The following is a 20,001-nucleotide window of genomic DNA, read 5'->3' on the forward strand; positions in this document are numbered from 1 at the left end:
TAAAGGACTCAAAGTTGATGCAGTATTCCTGGATTTGAAAAAAGCATTTGATACCGTAAATCATAATATTTTAATGTCAAAAATAACAAAGTACAATATATCAAAACAATCTCTGTTATGGTTTGATTCGTATCTAAAAGGTTGTGAACAAAGTGTTGTCATTAATAATGTTAAGTCAGTTCCACATAATATCGATATAGGAATTCCTCAGGGAACAATTTTGGGTCCGATTAATTTTAGTATTTATATTAATGATCTTCCAAAAGTGTGTCCTGATGTAAGTCTTCAAATGTATGCTGATAATACGGTCATCTATGTATCTGGTAGGAATTGTGTGGAAATCGAAGAAAAGTTATTAAAAAACGTAGAGAAAGTGTCAGCTTGGCTTGATGCCTCTTTTAAAAAGACAAAGTCCATATGCTTTTCAATAACAAAATTATCGGTAACAGAATCATTAAACATTAAAATTAAAGATGAGATTATAGAACAAGTATCAGAAGAAAAATATCTTGGCATGATTTTAGATTCTCAGTTAAATTTTAAAAATCATGTTAAAAAGTTGCGTAAAACAATTAAGGCATATCTTGCCAGCTTTAGAATAATAAGAAATTGTTTAACATATGATCATGCTTTTTTGTTTTTAAATTCGATGATATTATCACATATGGCATATGGATTATCTATTTGGTCTCAGACAAATCAATGTATAATTAATCAGGTTGAATGTCTTTACAATAGAGCTTTGAAAGTTTTAGATAGAAAGCAAATAAGATCCCATCATTGTCAGGTTCTCAGTAAATACACGATTTTGAGCTTTGCTCACTTTGTCTTTTTTCATTATGTAAAGCTTGTGTTTCAATGTTTAAATGGACTTGCTCCTACGCCTTTATGTACATTTTTTTGTGAGATTGCAGGTAAGCAGTAGATCCACTAGAGTGGCTTCTAGTGGAAACTGTAGAATTATATATTGTAAAACATCATTTGCTCAGACTGCTCTCTCATTCATTCTCTCTGTGAAAGGTGTAAAAAAATGTATTCATTGGCTGACTATTTAAAATATATTGCAAATTATAATCATTTTTAAAAAGCCACAAAATCTTGGTTGATACATCGACAAACTTGGTCATGTTTAGTGTACTTGTATTATAAATTTGTGTGCTACTTGTTATTTTATTTTTATTTGTTTTCTTGTAATTGTAATTTATAAAAGCCCTCCTAGGGACAAGTGTTGTGAATTAGCTTTGGCTATAAACACTGGTACATGCATGGGATGACTGTTATTTCGGTGTCATCTATGTTTATTGTATCTGTCCCTAACAAATAAAACATTAAACACATTTAAAAAATGAAAGCAAAAGTGACAAAAAATTTGTATGGTTTTAATTTATTCTTTTCTTAATACATCACATAACCACCATAATAAAATAACTTTATGATAATAATAATAATAATAATAATAATATGAAGTACTCAATCAATCATTCCAACGACAGCACATGTCCAAAAATCTGTCTGTAAAGGTCAATCAAAATGCTGCAGCAAGATGCTGTTCATGTAATGTTTAAACCAATCTAAGTATAATAAGGGGCAAAATTATGTGAAAATGTGTATTAAAGAACAGTGCATGCACATGTGTGTACAGTATGTTAAGGTGTAAGATCTATATTCCAGTAAAAAGCTTATTATTTGAGTTAAATAAATACCCACATTGGTACTGAGCTAGGATGGACGTTTTTAAAGACAATATATATTGTAGTCCTGATGTGTCAAAGCACCTTAAACACATTACAGGTCTATGATGTCTATGAGGTCTATGAGGTTCTCTGATGTAAACAAGTGTTTTTTTATGTAGAAGTGTGCAGATTTGAATGCAACCTGCACACAAGCAATTGGAAATGTCAGGAAATTAGAATACGTTTAAGAAAAACACTCAGTTTTGACAAATCAAGTCAAGGGTACAGTTGGTTTAAAGCCATTTTGGGATTTTGAGCTTCATTTTGTATGAGAGGTTAGATAATGTTGAGGCCTCCAGGGCTAAATATTGTGGTTGAATGACAGTTCTGAAGGGTTTTTGAGTTCGGGTCAGTGTTAGGGCAGCTAAATATTCACTGTGTGTCCAGCATTGTGCTCTGACTCAACGGCATCTAAGAATTTTGTGATATTGTGCATTGAATGGCACACAGAGCTTAACACTTTATGAAATGTGTCAGGTTTGAAGTCCATTGTTGGACTTTTTGCTACAATATTTATTGAAATAAGAAGATTGTCATGTGAAGTTTGTGATAAGACTAGGTTGTGCATTGAAAATAAACAGCCATATGGGTTGGGTTGAAGCTGGTCTGACTTTATGTGATCTACAAATCATCAGTGGAGGGTGTGTTATAGCTCTTGAAGAGCGGCTGCATAAAGAGGCCAGTGGTTCCTGAAACACACACTAAAACAAAGATCCACAGAAACAGACGGTCGATCACCATAGCCACATATTTCCAGTCCTCGATAATCTGTGAGAAAGAGAGAATATGCAGATTATTTGAATTTATGTTTGATATATCTGCACTACCATTCCATAGTTTGGAGTTGTTAAGATTTTTCTATTTTTTTATATATTTTAAAATAAATTTTATTCCTGTGATGACAAAGCTGAATTTTCAGCAGCTGTCCAGTCTTCAATTCATACCCCTTCATTTTTATCACGTTTTATGTTGCTGCCTTAAGTTAAACTGCTTTAAATTACTTTTTTCCACATCAATCTACACTATACACTATAATGGTATGGCAAAAAAAAAAAAAAAGTTAACATCTTTGCAAATTTATTAAAAATAAAAAAACTTAAATGATTCCATTGCATTAGTACTCATACACTTATCTGGGACAGTTGTAACTTAGCTCAGGAGCATTCATATTGCTTGTAGGTGTTCCTAGACTTTGAGTGAAGGTAACCTGTGGCAAATTCAATTGAATGGGTATGATTTGGAAAGGCACACACATCTTAATAAAAGGTCCAACAGCTGATAATGCATATCAGAGCAAAAACCAAGCCCTGGGGTCAAAAGAACAGTCTGTACAGCTCAGGTTTGCATCAAGCCACACATCTGGGGAAGAGTTCAGAAAAAATTGTGATGGTCATTGATGGGTCACAGAAGCATGTAGTCTCTGTTACCCTTAATGGAAGAAGTTTGAAACAACCAGGATCCTTCTTAGAGCTGGCCTCCTGGCAAAACTGAGCAATTGATGGAGAAGGGCTTTGGTTAGAGTGATGACCAAGAACCTGATGGTCACTCTAGTTGAGCTCCATGATCATATGTGGAGATATGATCTACAGAGAAATCTACAGAAGGGCAAACATCACTGCAACACTCCACCGATCTGAGCTTTATGGCGGTGTGGCCAAACTCTTCTTCTCCTCAGTGAAGACAAAAGAACACACTTGGAATTTACAAAAAAAAGCACCGTCAGACTCTGAGAAACAAGATTCTCTGGTCTGATGAATCTCAATTCAAAGCATCATGTTTGAAGGGAACCAGCTCTGCTCATCACCTGCAGAGTACCATCCCAAAAGTAAAGTGTGCTGGTAGCAGCCTCATGCTGTGGGGCTGTGTTCCAGCGGCAGGGACTGAGGGACACATCAGAGTAGAAGAAAAGATCAATGCACCAAAATATTGAGATAGCCTTAATGAAAGCCTAGTCCAGAGCATTCAGAACCTCAGACTGGGCAGAAGGTTCACCTTCCAACAAAACAATGAACCTAAGCACACAGCAAGAGTGGCTTACAGACAACTCTGTGAACGTCCTTGAGTGGCCCAGCCACAGCCTGGGATTGAACCCCATCAAAAATTTCTGGAGAAACTTGAAAATGTGTGTCTGCCCCCATCCAACCTGACAGAGCTTGAGAGGTGAAGAGGTGAGGAGAAGAATGGCAGATAATTGCCAAACGATGATGAGCAAAGCTTGTCGCATCAAACAAAAAAGACTTGAGGCTCTGTAAAGGTGCTTCAGCAAAATATTTAGTTAAGGGTATGAATACTTATGCAATGTACCTATTTCAGTTTTTTTATTGTAATTAATTTACAAAGTTGTGACAATTCTGTATTTACTTTGCCAATATGGTGTATGGAGTGTAGACTGAGGTAGAAAAAATAATAATTTAAAGCAGTTAAAATAAGGCAGCAACATAAAACGTGAAAAAAATGAAGGGGTATGAATACATACATATACATACATACACACAACAACAAATCCATTAAATATCCAATTTGATTAATTTATATATATATATATATATATATATATATATATATATATATATATATATATATATATATATATATATATATATATATATATAAGAGGTGGGTAGAGTACCCAAAAACTGTACTCAAGTAAAAGTAAAAGTACTTGTAGAAATATTTACTCAAGTAAAAGTAATAGTCTGAATAGTTACTTGAGTAAGAGTAAAAAAGTATCGGATAAAAAAAAACTACTCAAGTAGTTAGTTACTCGCTACTTTGGATCATATACTGAATATAGTCTATTTTTATTTAGATGTATAGATATTTAGATACAATTTATATATATATATATATATATATATATATATATATATATATATATATATATATATATATATACACACACACACAACTGCCGTTCAAAAGATGTTTTTTTAATGTAATTTATTTCAGTGATGCAAATGAATTTTTATCAGCCTTTAAGCCAGTCTTCAGTGTGACATAATCCTTCAGAAATCATTCCAATATCTTGATTTATTATCGATGCTGTTCTTTTCAGCTTTCTAGTCATAAAAGAATTGTGAACAAAATGTCACAGGTTCCAAAAAAAGCAGCAAATCCCTGTTGAAAAAAAAGCATATGCTGGTATAGGTATGTTTTGAAGCATGGGATGCTGGTTTGGGCTGGTTTAAGCTGGTCCTAAAATGGTCTGACCAGCTTAAGACCAGCACATGACCAGCTAAGGACCAGCATAAACCAGCATCACAGCTTCAAAACATACCAAACTAGCATATGCTGTTTGTTTTCAACAACACTGATAATAAATCAATATATTAGAATGATTGCTGAAGGATCATATGACTCTGAAAACTGGAGTAACAGCTGATAAAAATTCCGATTTGCATCAATGAATTAAATTATATTTTAAAGTATATTATGTTATTAATTAAGTATATTGATTAATTATGTATTTTGTATGTATATAACCTCTGACACGGAGAAGATAGAAATCTCCTCACATGAACGCTACAGAACATCTGAACATAACAAAATAAATGCATATGACGGATCTTCTTCCGTCTGTTCCGCAAAATGTAAACAAATGTAGCTTTTATTTCTGCAAGCGTAAATATTGTGAAAATATCAATATTAATTGTGTCTAAGCAAAGGCATTCCTCCTGGAACTAACGGGGGTTTGGCGGGTGTTCATTTCATACTCTGTGACAGCTTATTTAATTAATTAATTCTAGATTGTATTTAATGTATAAGGTACATTTACAAAAAAATGGTAATGTCATAGTGGTTCGTGTACTGTAATCGAATCTATACCTGTGGAACCGACAGCACACGCGGTGTTCATCTAATGAAGATCTTCATAGCTAGCAAACCATAGCCTTTGCAGATTTGCTTTCAATTGACTGTAGATCCAAAGCCATGTCTTCATCGCTCTTGATGTTCTTAAACTTTCTGTTATCTGAGTGAGAACCGCTTCAGAGACTCAGCGCGTGCGGCAGGGAACTGAACGAATCATTCAAACTGATTCGCGAACCGATTCACTGGTTTGCCAACTGGTTTGATCGAGCCTTCGAACAGAATTGACTCAAAAGAATGAATCATACGTGAACGGACATCGCTCGTTGCCCAGAGAAAGGTAGACGGCGCGTTTGGAATAAATTGAAGCATTTTTGTCTTTATTACGTATTGCATTAAGATAAAGTAACGAGAGGAGCGTCGCCCACAGTAACTAAGTCAAAGTACCGTTTTTTTCACTAAAAATGTACTTGAGTAAGAGTAAAAGTACCCAATTTTAAATATACTCTAAAAGTATTAGTTACTCAAAAAATTTACTCAAGTAAATGTAACTCGTTACTACCCACCTCTGCGTAAAAGTAACACAGCATTTCAGAAAAAGAACATCATACCGACAGTAAAATATGGTGGTGGTAATGTGATGGTCTGGGGCTGTTTAGCTGCTTCAGGACCTGGAAGACTTGCTGTGATAAATGGAACCATGAATTCAGCTGTCTACCAAAATATCCTGAAGGACAATGTCCGGCCATCTGTTCGTGACCTCAAGCTGAAGCGAACTTGGGTTCTACAGCAGGACAATGATCCAAAACACGCCAGCAAATCCACCTCTGAATGGCTGAAGAAAAACAAAATGAAGACTTTGGAGTGGTCTAGTCAAAGTCCTGACCTGAATCCTATTGAGATGCTGTGGCATGACCTTAAAAAGGCGGTTCATGCTCAAAAACCCTCCACTCCAGATGAGTGGGCCAAAATTCCTCCACAGCGCTGTAACAGACTCATTGCAAGTTATCACAAACGCTTGATTGCAGCTGTTGCTGCTAAGGGTGGCCCAACCAGTTATTAGGTTTAGGGGGCAAGCACTTTTTCACACAGGGCCATGTGGGTTTGGAGTTTGTTTTCCCTTAATAATAAAAAAAAACTTCATTCAAACATTCAAAAACTGCATGTTGTGTTTACTTGTGTTATCTTTGATTAATATTTAAATTTGTTTGATCTGAAACATTAAAGTGTGACAAAAATGCAAAAAAATTTAAAATCAGGAAGGAGGCCAACACTTTTTCACACCACTGTATATATATAAATATATATATATATATATATATATATATATATATATATATATATATACATATATATTATATATATATGTGTGTGTAAATGTTCATATAAATTAATCATTTTATATTTAATGGATTTGTTGTGTGTATATATATCTCCTTGGTTCTGAATACTGTGTGTGGTTACCTGGATGATCCACGACTGTTTTTTGTATTGTGATGGGTGTTCATGAGTCCCTTGTTTGTTCTGAACAGTTAAACGGTGCACTGTTCTACAGAAAAATCCTCCATGTCCTGCGGAATCTTCAGCTTTCCAGCATCTTTTGCATATTTGAACTCTTTCCAGCTGTGACTGTATGATTTTGAGATCCAACTTTTCACACTGAGGACAACTGAGGGACTCATACACAACTATTAAAAAAAGGTTCAAACATTCACTCCAGAAGGATACACGATGCATTAAGAGCCAGGATGAAGATGTCCAAATCTTTCTTATTTTGTAGAAATATATATTTTTTTAATTTAGACCTGCCCTTCAGAAGCAACAGAAGATACTTGAATTACTTGTTTTCCCGGAAGACAAATTAAGTACAATTTACCTTGATCTTCAAATTTAAAAAGGTAATGCTCAAAAAGTTAACTTAATGCATCGTGTTTCCTTCTGGAGATTCCGCAGGACATGGAGGATTTTTCTGAAGAACAGTGCTCAGTTTAACTGTTCAGAACAAACAACGGACTCATGAAGAACCATCACGAAACAAAAAACAGTCGTGGATCATTCAGGTAAACACACACAGTATTAAGAACCTTTGAAGAACTTTTGAATGGTGTTATTTTAATAATTTCAGCTACTTTTTGTCTCTTATCTTGTTAAAATTACTCACATTTTCTGCACGGGGTTCACAAACTTTCAAGCAGCACTGTATATACAGTGTATATATATATATATATATATACACACATATCTAAAACAAATTTAGATAGGTCCATTGAACAATTTTATTTTTTCAGTTTATTTAAGTGAAACTCAACACTCACCCCTTCATCATCATCCTCATTCTTCAACTTGTCAGCGATATATCGGACTCCCTTCACAGCCTCCTCCATGTCTGCAGAGCACTTTACCGCCATTCGCTTACGAAATTCTGTGCTTTCCTGCAACTCGCCAGGTCTCCAACCAATGTGCTTGGCATCTTCATTGACAAAGAAGGTGGAATCAGTCTCATTCGCCTCACTTTTTGCTGGGAGATCTGATGAAGAGCCCTGCTGGTGCTTCCTGTGAAATTTCTCATGTTTGTTGGACTCTCCCGGTCGTCGCATGAATAGGAAACCAGGTAAACGGAACAGGAAGTAATATTTGACCCACTTGGGCATAGTGTGTGTGCTTGGGGAACGATGGTGCACGTTTAGCACACACACACTTGTAACAATTGAAAATGTCACCAAGACCATGGCGAACATCAAGTACTTTCCAATGAGGGGCACAGCGAGTGAGGTCGGCGGTACGATTTTGGAAATAAGCAAGAGGAACACAGTTAAGGCCAGAAGAACAGAGATACACAAAGTCATCTTCTCCCCACAGTCTGACGGGAGGTAAAAAACTAAGATGGCCAGTGAAGTGATGAGAACACATGGAATGATTAAGTTAATGGTGTAGAACAGCGGTTTGCGTCTGATGATAAAATCATACGTTATATCCAAATATGTGGCGTCATTTGGGTCTTCGTTTTTGCGACCAGGCAAGGACACAATATCCCATTCACCACTTGGCTTGAAGTCATCTCGGCTGGCAAAGTCCGACAACAAGATGAGGTCGATTTCTGTGTGGTCATAAGTCCATGAGCGGAACTTGAGTGTGCAGTTTTGCTGGTCAAAGGGGAAGTCCCGGACCTCAATTTTACAGGCACTCTTATAAATGGCTGGTGGTAACCAGGCAACCTCACCGTTATTTGACACAACCGCATTGGAGTAGAAAGACACTTCATAGGTCCCATCAGCACTAAAAATAAACACATTGTTTTAAATTTGTTGTTTTAAATATAAAAAGCAAAGTATCCTTTTTTGCTTGTGTGCATGATAAAGTGCATAATAAAGGAAAGTTAAAGCTGATACTCTTATCCTGAGTGCCAGCTCATCATCATGCGAAAAATGCTGTCATTCTAATCTCAGCCTCAATTCCTGAGATTAACGCAGTAACTCTGTCCTTGGTAAAGGTGAAACCCTGTCCAAATACTGCATTGATGCAGCATTGTAAAAAGATTACAAAATAAGCTGCTGCTGCAACCTGTATTTTTATAAGGATTCAACCTTTGAATAAATAAAACCTCTTGTAAATTATTTAAAGTGATATTTCAGCAAAAAATTAACATCATTTACCCTCATGTCCTTCCAAACCTGTATGACTTTTTTTAAAAGATATTTTTAATTCTTTGGTCATGCAATGAAAGACCCGTGTGGTTCTGAACCCCGCAGATTTTCAGTGTATCAGCAAAAACAGACAGAAAGACATTCAGGTTTGGAACGACATGAGGGTGAATAAATGACAACAGAAGGGCTGGAAAATTTCTCACTTGTTGTACAGGACAATGTCAGGCAGCCATATATGCTGGGAAGGAAGGCGAACTTTCCTGATCCCTTCATACTCCTCTGGATCCCACATCAACCGGTAATCATTCCATACCTGCCAAAGAAACATAATTTAGAAAGATTTATTTATTTATTTATTCAAATTACAACCCAAACACAAAAGTTCCACTGCTCATACCTGAGTGAGCCAACAGTTTGTGGTCATGATCTGCTCTCTCTCATTCTGAAAAACAAGCATAGATATTGCAAACATTAATTTAATAAAATGTGCCATGTGTGGCAGCTCCTCATGTTTCAACTACCCACCACACTGATGAGCTGGGCAAGGGACACTTGGATTGCAATGGTAACCTGCTGGCTCTTGTTGACTGCCGGACGGATCAGCTTGTTGTATCGGTCAGGGGAGAGTAAATAGTTTACCAAACGTTCCTCCACCTCTGCACACCATATAGCTGAAAACAGATGTGAACAGGTTAAAAATGTTTAAGAAAAGGTTCTGACTTGAATGGAAGAAATGGTTTACTTGGGATTTCCACATAGAATTTGTAACACCTTCAATACATCCAATGCTATAAATACACAGTTGAAGTCAAAACTTTACATACACCTTTCTGAATCTGCAATATGTTAATTATTTTACCAAAATAAGAGGGATCATACAAAATGCATGTTATTGTTTATTTATTACTGACCTGAATAAGATTTCACAGAAAAGATGTTTACATAGTCTGCAAGAGAAAACAATAGTTGAATTAAAAATGACCCCGTTCAAAAGTTTACATACACTTAATTCTTAATACTGTGTTGTTACCTGAACGATCCAAAGCTGTTTTTTTTTGTTTGTTTAGTGATAGTTGTTCTTGAGTTCCTTGTTTGTCCTGAACAGTTAAACTGCCTGCTGTTCTTCAGAAAAATCCTTCAGGTCCCACAAATTCTTTGGTTTTCCAGCATTTTCCAACCTTTCCAACAATGACTGTATGATTTTGAGATCCATCTTTCCACACTGAGGACAACTGAGGGACTCATATGCAACTATTACAGAAAGTTCAAACACTCACTGATGCTCCAGAAGGAAAAACCATGCATTAAGAGCCGTGGCGTGAAAACTTTTTGAATTTGAAGATCAAGGTAAATTTAACTTAATTTGTCTTCTGGAAAACATGTAAGCATCTTCTGTAGCTTCTGAAGGGCAGTACTAAATTAAAAAAATAGGATGTTTAGGCAAAACAAGAAAGATTTACTCATCTTTATTCTGTTCAAAAGTTTTCAAGGCTCTTAATGCATGGTTTTTCCTTCTGGAGCATCAGTGAGTGTTTGAACTTTCTGTAATAGTTGCATATGAGTCCCTCAGTTGTCCTCAGTGTGGAAATATGGATCTCGAAATCATGCAGTCATTGTTGGAAAGGTTGGAAAATGCTGGAAAACCAAATAATTTGTGGGACCTGAAGGATTTTTCTGAAGAACAGCAGGCAGTTTAACTGTTCAGGACAAACAAGGAACTCGTGAACAACTATCACTAAACAAAAAAACAGCTTTGGATTGTTCAGGTAACAACACAGTATTAAGAATCAAGTGTATGTAAACTTTTGAACGGGGTCATTTTTATAAATTCAATTATTATTTTCTCTTGTATTACTGTATGCAAACATCTTTTATGTGAAATATCTTATTCAGGTCAGTACTAAATAAACAATAACATGCATTTTATATTATCCCTCTTATTTTGGTCAAATAATTTACATTTTGCAGATTCTGAAAGGTGTATGTAAAGTTTTGACTTCCACTGTATATAGTCAAACAAAGAACTATATTTTAAGGAAACAAAATGAACTTTCATGGCCAATAAAAACATTTTATGATTGATTTTATTAGATTTTCTACATTTACTCGCCATTGGCACATGCAACTAAAAGGTACTTTTGAATAGGCAGGCCAAAGAGTAAATTTCAGAAAGAAGAAAAGAGAAAGCCCAAAACTCTACTGGTGTTTCTGTGCCACTGTCTCTAAGGGACAGCAAGTCAGGACAAATGACATCACTCTGTGGACAAGCAGTGCACTGCGGGGACAATGAGTACAGAGACTACAAGATTAAAGTTGACAGTAGAAGCACTGGGGCAGCAGTCAGCATTCAACACACAATCACCCAGCCTGTGCTCAGTGAGACATACTCCATCTGACTAACAGCTCAAGTACAACTGAAACATGTGACAAATTAAATGAATGCCTTGATAAGCCATTTTGGGAGCCATGTGAGCAAACCAATTACAACCAATCTGAAACTCTCCAAGAATTTCCCAAAGCTGAGAGTAAATGTTTTCATACACAACAATCTTTTGAGAACACATTTTTGGAGGTTATTATTCAAAATGGCAGATGTGCACAGATAAATAAACACTTTATTAACTCCTGAAGCTACATATTAATGTTCATTCGATGTCTTATGAGCCATCTTTATAATGTATTCATCTTCAGTATTTCTTTTGTCATCAAATTAATTAATCCACAAATCATATTATTAACTCGTTTATTCAACTGGCAGCCCTACTACGAATATTTCTGCAAAATAAGGAATCTCTTTATTCACGTTGATGCTACCTGTATCTCTCATAAAACTCAAATTTCATTATCCCTTCAAAAGAATTAACATACATTAATATGAATCCTGACAGTTACATAATGAGCCACATTCATCTGTAAACAAGATGCACCGAAGCAACAATCCTCATGATTCACGGACAGCATGCAGAGGGTCACAGAAGCCCTATGCCACATCTCTCATTAAGACCCCACGGGGACGATCATTCTTTAATGCCAAACATGAGTCAGCGGTTCAGCCCATCACTGCCCCATCAGGACACATTCTCTTTATCACAAGCTCCCATATTACAGCATATGAAAGCAGAGTCTGATAGTAATTATCATAATGAGAGTTTAGTAAGCAAAATGATAGGACCATAAATGAACACTACAAACACAGCAGTAGCCATGTTAGTTTTCATTCCCAGTTGTTTCAGATTATGATGCCCATAATGATTTCAGCATTATGGGCAAGACATTGGAACATCGGAAGTGTTTTTTGTTGGTTTGTTTACTTGCATATTAAAAACATATAACTACTGTATAACATAACTGTTATATAAAAATATATAACCTACTAAGGCTTTTTAGTTCTTGATTTATGAGCAATTCTGTACGGAAGTGTGTTTCTTATGAAAGCGTCTTTCTGCGACAGAAAAAAGGTGACTTTTTAATCTCAGATTTCGGACTTTTCTTTTTCTTCACGAATAAAATAAATCTGCAATTCTGATAAAAAAAAAACTTAGAATTGTGAGACTGAAAGTCACAATTATCTTTTTTATTATTTTTCAGTCATGACAGAAAAAAAAAAATTACTAAGTAAACTGAGAATTCAGAGAAAAAAGTCAGAATTGCAAGATGTAAACTCAGAATTATGAGAAAGCAAGAATTTTGAGGTTACATCTCGGAATTCTGATTTTCTTTTCAGAATCGCAAGAAACAAAAATCCAATTGTGGTGAGTGGGGCGGGGCCGAGAGCCGTGGGAACGGAGCGAGGCCGGTGGAGTTAATGATAATGAGCGACACCTGCGACACTCACCGGTCTCGAGTCCCACGGAGGAGCTCCGGAAGGATAAAAGGAGGAGTGACGACAGTGGAAGACGAGAGAGGACCAGGCCTGGATATTATTTTGTGTGCGGCAGTCGTCCGTGAGGGGCTGCCGCTTTACTTTTACGTTTGTTTATTTTGATTATTAAATTCTTAAATGTTTGCCGGTTCCCGCCTCCTTCTTCCCGACCTACGAACTTTGTTACACCAATATAAACTCAGAATTGCAGGAAAAATAAATTGTGAAATAAAATTCACAATTACCTTTTTTATTTTTTTTATACCATGGTGGAAACGGGTAAAAAATAAAAAAAAAGTCACTGCAACTATTTATCTCACAACTGTGATACAGTATATTTCTTGGAATTGTCACTTCTCCAAGTTGTGTTCTCCCAAATGTGAGATTTTAAACTTTTAAATTTACATTTGTTTTTAATTTTTTTTTTTATTATATTTTTTAGATGGCTTCCATAATTATGAAAGAATGAAAACTGTTCTCAACACCAGTGTGTTTGAGCAGTCTATTAGTCTAGACTTGTTAACAGAAAAAAAATAACAGTAAAAGGTTAAATTCATATCTAAAAGTTTACATATAAAAAAAATGTTCACTAATGTCAAATGTTTCTCCAAACTCTATAGGAAGGAACACATCTTTGTGCTTTTGATGCACAACTGAACTGTCAATCATTGTACTTCCTTTCTTAGAGCAATTGCTTCCAACTGAAACTCCAATATAGTGACGACTGCACTAGTTAGGCTAATTAATTAATACAGTTACCCAATACAATAAATATAAAAAGAATAAAGAAACAAATCAGTAAAACAATGGTTTGAGAATATAACATCTTCAGCATAAACACACTGTCTTGTTTAAAATGACTATTTAGTATGGAGGATGCTGTCTAGAGTGGTGACTAATATCTGTTGAAAACCCTATAAACCCTCAACTTAATCAGACAAGCCCCATGTCCTGCTTCAGGGCTCTTCACAAAAACACACACTCCTAAACAACCAAGGCAGGACAGGGGCTTGGAAAGAAACACACACCATCTCAAGATTATACAAAACAACACACACACACGCTCACAGTTGCATGCACTGAGCTTTTCCACTCCGGTGCACTTTAACTCTGTGAATAATTCACCTGCACTAAAATAAAACCTGCCTCATCACGCAGACAGCAGCAGCAGACACACACCAACAGACAAACACACACAGACCTAGCCTAACTCTCAGAATACTTTACTAGGGAAACAAATAATAACATAGGATTCAATATTAGCACTAACACAGACTCACACACATAAACACTTCCCATTCTAAGTTAAACACAGTTACTCTCTTCTTTTTGACAGGACGGTGCTTAACCAGTGTATAGGTTTTTGAGTAGCATAAATATCCACCAACTAAATTATTAAAAGCTACTCCTTCTGCAGCCAAGCTCCACTGCATCAAACAACTTATATACATATATATACACACTTATTCACTAGCAATGGCCCAACCGTTACCCTAGTGCCACATTTCAGTGTCTGAGAGAGTCGAGTACACTTCATGCTACCCGTAAAAGAGAGGATGCTTTGTTTCTGCTGAAGGCTTTTCCCCATTTCTGTCTGCATTAGTTTAAGAATCTGAGACTGTGTGGAGGTTTTAGAATATCACACTTTTTCTGGAATCAAAGAACATTTTTCACAATTCCTACAGAGACTGAAACCCAAGATGGCTTGTCTTTAAAATAATCACTTATTCTTTTCAACATATTGGGATTATGTCCAAATACAAAACCTGGTTCAGGTAGCCTAACTTCCATTTATTGGGCAGAGCATGTTTTTGAGGTTAATACTTTAGCACAACATTTATAAAAATATAATATATTTATTCAGCAAGAATGCATTAAACTGATCAAAAGTGAAAGTACATTTATGTTACAAAAAAATCTAAATAAATGCTGCTTTTATTTACTTTACATTTAACAAAGAATTCTGAGAAGAAAAAAAATCAGTTTCCACAAACATATTGTTGAGCAGCACAACTGCTTTCAATATTGATAATAATAAGAAGAAGAAGAAGAAATGCTTCTTGAGCGCCAAATCAACTTATTAGAATGATTTCTGAAGGATCATGTGACAAAGAAGATTGAATTAATGGCTGTTGAAAATTCAGCTTTGCCACCACAGGAATAAATTACATTTTTAAATATAAAATTATTTTAAGTTGTAATAATATTTCACAATTGTTATTGTTTTTAATCAAAAGAATGCAGCCTTGGATTTTTTTTGTAATTTGTAACCGTTTTTGTAATTTTTTGAACAATGTCAGAAAAGCTGTATAACACTTCTCATGCTTTTTTGCAATTTTAAGATGAATTGCTTTAATATGAGTTGCTCATTTGGAAGTTGTTTTGGATAAAATTGTCAGCTAAATTAAAAATGTAAAACGTAGTGTACATATCTGATTGCTCATGTCACGACCTTGGTTACCTCTGTGTAACTGACTCACTGCTTAATGAGTGGAAATACTTCAGCAATAAAAATCATTAACGGAAGCAGTGATACAGGAATCAATACTGCTAATGGCAATCACAATAGTTGGAAATAGAGCCCAGTGCTTATCCATAGCTTATACAAGGGCTTACTTTTTGTTAGAACGCAAGGTGTAATAAAATGTAATTAATAGAGCTCACTTAAAACACTACCTCTATACCACAAAAATTGTTTTGTTTTGTTTTTTACTTAAGCCAGCCGTAATATATGTCTGCAATTCAGTTTGATAATACATGGAAGCAATAAAACGACTCAATTCAGGCATTTAATAACAAAATTTGTGTACAAACAAGACTTTAAAAAAAGCTGTCCTTCACAGCAACAAGTTCTTATGAAGTCTAGGTTTATTCTGTATGTGTATATGTGTGTGTGTGTGTGTGTGTGTGTGTACGCTCATGAATGTGTTTAAGAGACCCTCTCTGCAGCTCTGACTCACTGAGCAAAAGATCTAATCAGAGTTATGACAGAGTTAGCATAAGCAGGCCTCAAGAACCAAAACACACACGCTATCACCATGCATGCCCTGAAATGGACTGAAAAAGAGACTCTGATATTGAATTGTACAAGTCTCCCTTCACCACAACACAGAGATCAAGAAAACACCATGCAACCTTGATGAAGGGTCTATTCTATATAACTATTCATTGTAAATTATCTAACAGCTATTTCATGTTCATTGTGAGAATGATCGATGATTTTAAGTAATAAAGTCATCCTTCATACTCAGTGAAACATGATGCACTCACAAAAGACTCTCTGCTGTGTGGGCACTGAAGGGATGCTTCACAGTTGGAAACAGATCTGTGAGTGAACTGAGAATGTGCCATTAAGTGGACTGACCCAATTTAACCCCTTAATGCCACTGGTTACAGGTCTAAAGAGAGATGAGAGCAATGAGTTGTCAACTATAAATAAAATCACAAGTTGTATTGACTTCATGTGAATCTTTTACATGTCTAGTGTAAATAGTGTCACAAAACCAAAGCTATTTAATGCATCCTGAAAATGTACTTCTGTATCAAAGCTTCACAAAAGCAAGCACTACCTCCGATAATGCAGTTGCAACCATCATATTTAGAACATATATTAAATAGAAAGAGCTATTAATTTAATAAATTCGATTAAATTGATCTAGCTCAAGTCATAGTCATAAAGATTTCATTGGTCACATTTGTAATGTGACACTTTTTTTTACACTACAACAATGTATATTGAGTCAATTAAATAAACAATCGTTTATTTGTATTTTTCCCATATTTGTTTTTTACTTGTGCTAATTTGTTGTTTTCAATTGTCTTATTTAGTAACTGCGCAATTTGTGATCCACACATTTTGACTGTCACTATTGTGACCAGACGTAAAACACACTTTCAATAACTTAACAAAAAAAATAAATAATTAAGCACATTTAAGACTTAAACTAACAGAGGTTAAGAGCGTAAGTTTTGATGATAAAGCAACTGTTCAATGAAAGCAACACATCAATGGAAAAAAAGAGCTGCATGCTTACTCGCCACGGTGAGCGCAACAAACCAAAGTCCTGAAGCCATCTCCTGCAGGAGCCCCTCCGTCCACACTTACATCAACTGACAGGCAAAGATCGCGTCTTTACAGATCCATTTCCCCGCACACTTCACAACGACAGTCCCTGCGGTTGAGACAACAGATTTGAGTACGCGACAACGCGGGATCCGGGCTTCTTATGGCCTCAGATTGAGAAAAATTCGAGCGCGTCTTACGCCTGGAGAGTCGCTCGGTTCCTTTTTAGTGATAATCAGCCACAAACACGCGCGTTATGATAAAAGATCTTTGGGATTTTCTCCTCTGCACGCGAACTGACTCGTGCGCTCTCGGCAGACTGTGCGCTTCTCTTGCGCGCGCGGTAGACTTGACATCAACTTATGTAAAAAAGTCTTCTACCACTTAAACAGTATACAGTTCACAGTCCCATATTATTAAAAATATTTCAACAATCCGTTTGTCTTTCTCATACCATGTCGAATGACATTGGTGTCGTTTTAAATATTACACAGTTTTAAAGAGAGAGCAGGTGTTGATGGCCAAGTGTGATAAGTTATGATAATTACTGGCTCAAGTCAAGTGCATATGGTTAAAAGAATTGCAAATTGCCACTCTGGCTTGCATGGGCAATTGGCTAGGTGTGCGTCACGGGGGAGGAGTGTTTGCTGGTCGTGTGTTCTGCACCATGGAGCATAAGAAACGGTATTAATAGACATTTACATGAGTTGGTTTTTCAGTTTGACTCACTATGGGAGACACTGAGAAGTTGTCAGAAGGGTTATATCTCACAAACTGTTTTGAACTTACAGAAACTTGCTTGTTCAAAAAATTTACATAAATTTTGTTGTCAAAGCGTATATATTTTGCTATATATACAAAGTATAAAGTGAACACCGTGAATCCACAACAGACAACCATCACCTATATGATAAATATAATAAATATACATTTAAACCAAAATGCATTTTCTATAAGTATTATGTTGGGGGAATCTGGCACATGAGTTTTATAAGCTACTGGTCAAAACAACGGTTCAGTGTTACCATGTACACTTCTGGTCAAAAGTATGAAAGAACTAAGATTTTGATTAAAGAAGCCTCTTTTCAAGGCTCACCTACAGCTGCATTTATTTGATTAAAAATACAGTAAAAAGAGCAATATTGTGAGATATTATTACAATTTAAAACACCCTTTTCTATTTTAATATATTTTAAAATGTAATTTATTCCTGTGATGACAAAGCAACATTTTCAGCAGCCATTACTCCAGACTTCAGTCACATGATTCTTCAGAAATCATTCTAATATGCTGATTTAGCTCAGGGAACATTTTATCATCATCATCATCAATGTTGAAAAAAGTTGTGCCGTTTAATATTTGTCTGGAAACTGTGATATCTTTTTTTTTTCAGGATTGTTTGAGAAAGTTCAAAAGAACAGCATTTATTGGAAATAACTTTTAAGTCTTTAAAAAAAATTGAGCACCAAATCAGCATATATTAGTATCATTTCTGAAGGATTAGTTATTTTAAATTATAATAATATTTTAAAATATTATGATATGTTTGATCAAATAAATGCAGCCTTGGTGAGCATAAGAGACTTCTTACCAAAACATTTTAAAACTTTGACTACTAGTGTATTTTTGCCATTTAATATTTTGGCCTTTCCTTGTTAATTGAGGCTGAAAAGCCTATAGTAGGCTGTCTAGTAGCACGTCATTATTGTGACAACATGCCCCACCTCACTAATGTCAATGTGTCACATTAACAGTATTATTTTTTTGTGGCCAATGATGGTGCAAATATTCCAAAATATTGCAGCCAAGACTTCATCCATAGATGAGTGTCAAGTTCAGAATGAAGAGAGCTGATTGCAGTTTACTGCAGTTTCTCAGCTGCTCACTTCAAAGGATAAATATATTGCTAGAAAAGCATTGTTTTCTTAATTAACTTTCAATGAACTTAATTAACCATGAAAACCCCAATCACGGACGCAAATTAATGTCTCACACTCTGTCACACATAAAATCTCATGAGGAAAGACATCACACAAAATGTCGCAAAGCAGTGGACCCTTGAGGTGAGGTACAAAGCAGACCTAACGTTATGGTCCTAGAACAGGAGAAAATAGGACTCTTGTCATTCCACAAGCCCTCTGCAGTGTATGCATGCCTGAGTGCGAGAAATCAAGAAAGCATGAGAGCAAGAAACAGAGAAAACTGTGCAGTCAAAGGAGGCATTAAGGTAAGTGATTCTACAAAGTGGCTATATGGATCTTTAAACTTCCTAAGCCTTTTATGCATACACAAACATTTTCATACACAAGCATGCATATACTCAAGGCTCTCTCACACACCCATGCCCAAATGTTACAGCCATTAGTTTTGAGTAAATGGCTGTTAATTTAATTAAGTCTGAGTGAAAGAGGACCTCACATAATGTTACCTGATACAAACAGAAATAATGAAATACACAAATAATTCACAATATCGATTTCTGCACAGGCACATTACATGTTTATTCTAATATGCAGCCTTTCCTTTACGGACATATCTGAAATACATTTTTCTGAAGCTGACAGTAACAATGTAGTATGTTCACAAACTGCAGTAACATTTTGATTAAATAATCTAAACATAGGGGTGGGCGATATGGGAAAAATATCATATCACGATTTTTTATAGAAATATCACGATTCACGATTTTTATCACGATTCTTTGTTAGTTTTACTATTTTGGTTTTACAAGTTGTCTGAGCATTACAGCCAAACTAGAAAGACAAAGATGCATGGCAGATATTTAGGCCAAAGTGGGCGAAGATAAAAAATCTTTGTCATTATTTTATTTTTCTTATTAAAAAATAAGAACAAAGATACACATTACAAATACACATAATATACAAATAAAAC

General features: G+C 35.5%; 1 protein-coding gene across 1 annotated transcript; it reads right to left on the reverse strand.

Annotated features, from left to right (window-relative positions):
• Positions 1–2,354: 2,354 nt before the first annotated feature.
• On the reverse strand, positions 2,355–17,120 carry LOC306853006 (neuronal acetylcholine receptor subunit beta-2-like; the record flags this gene model as incomplete). The annotated part of the gene is made up of 6 exons (XM_079390158.1): positions 2,355–2,501; positions 7,856–8,816; positions 9,388–9,497; positions 9,582–9,626; positions 9,710–9,855; positions 17,081–17,120. 6 exons carry the CDS (start codon positions 17,118–17,120, stop codon positions 2,355–2,357), a joined length of 1,449 nt encoding a protein of 482 aa, XP_079246284.1.
• Between the last annotated feature and the right edge of the window lie 2,881 nt (positions 17,121–20,001).

Source organism: Barbus barbus (genome assembly GCF_936440315.1).
Source record: "Barbus barbus genome assembly, chromosome: 33".
Lineage (NCBI taxonomy): Eukaryota > Metazoa > Chordata > Actinopteri > Cypriniformes > Cyprinidae > Barbus > Barbus barbus.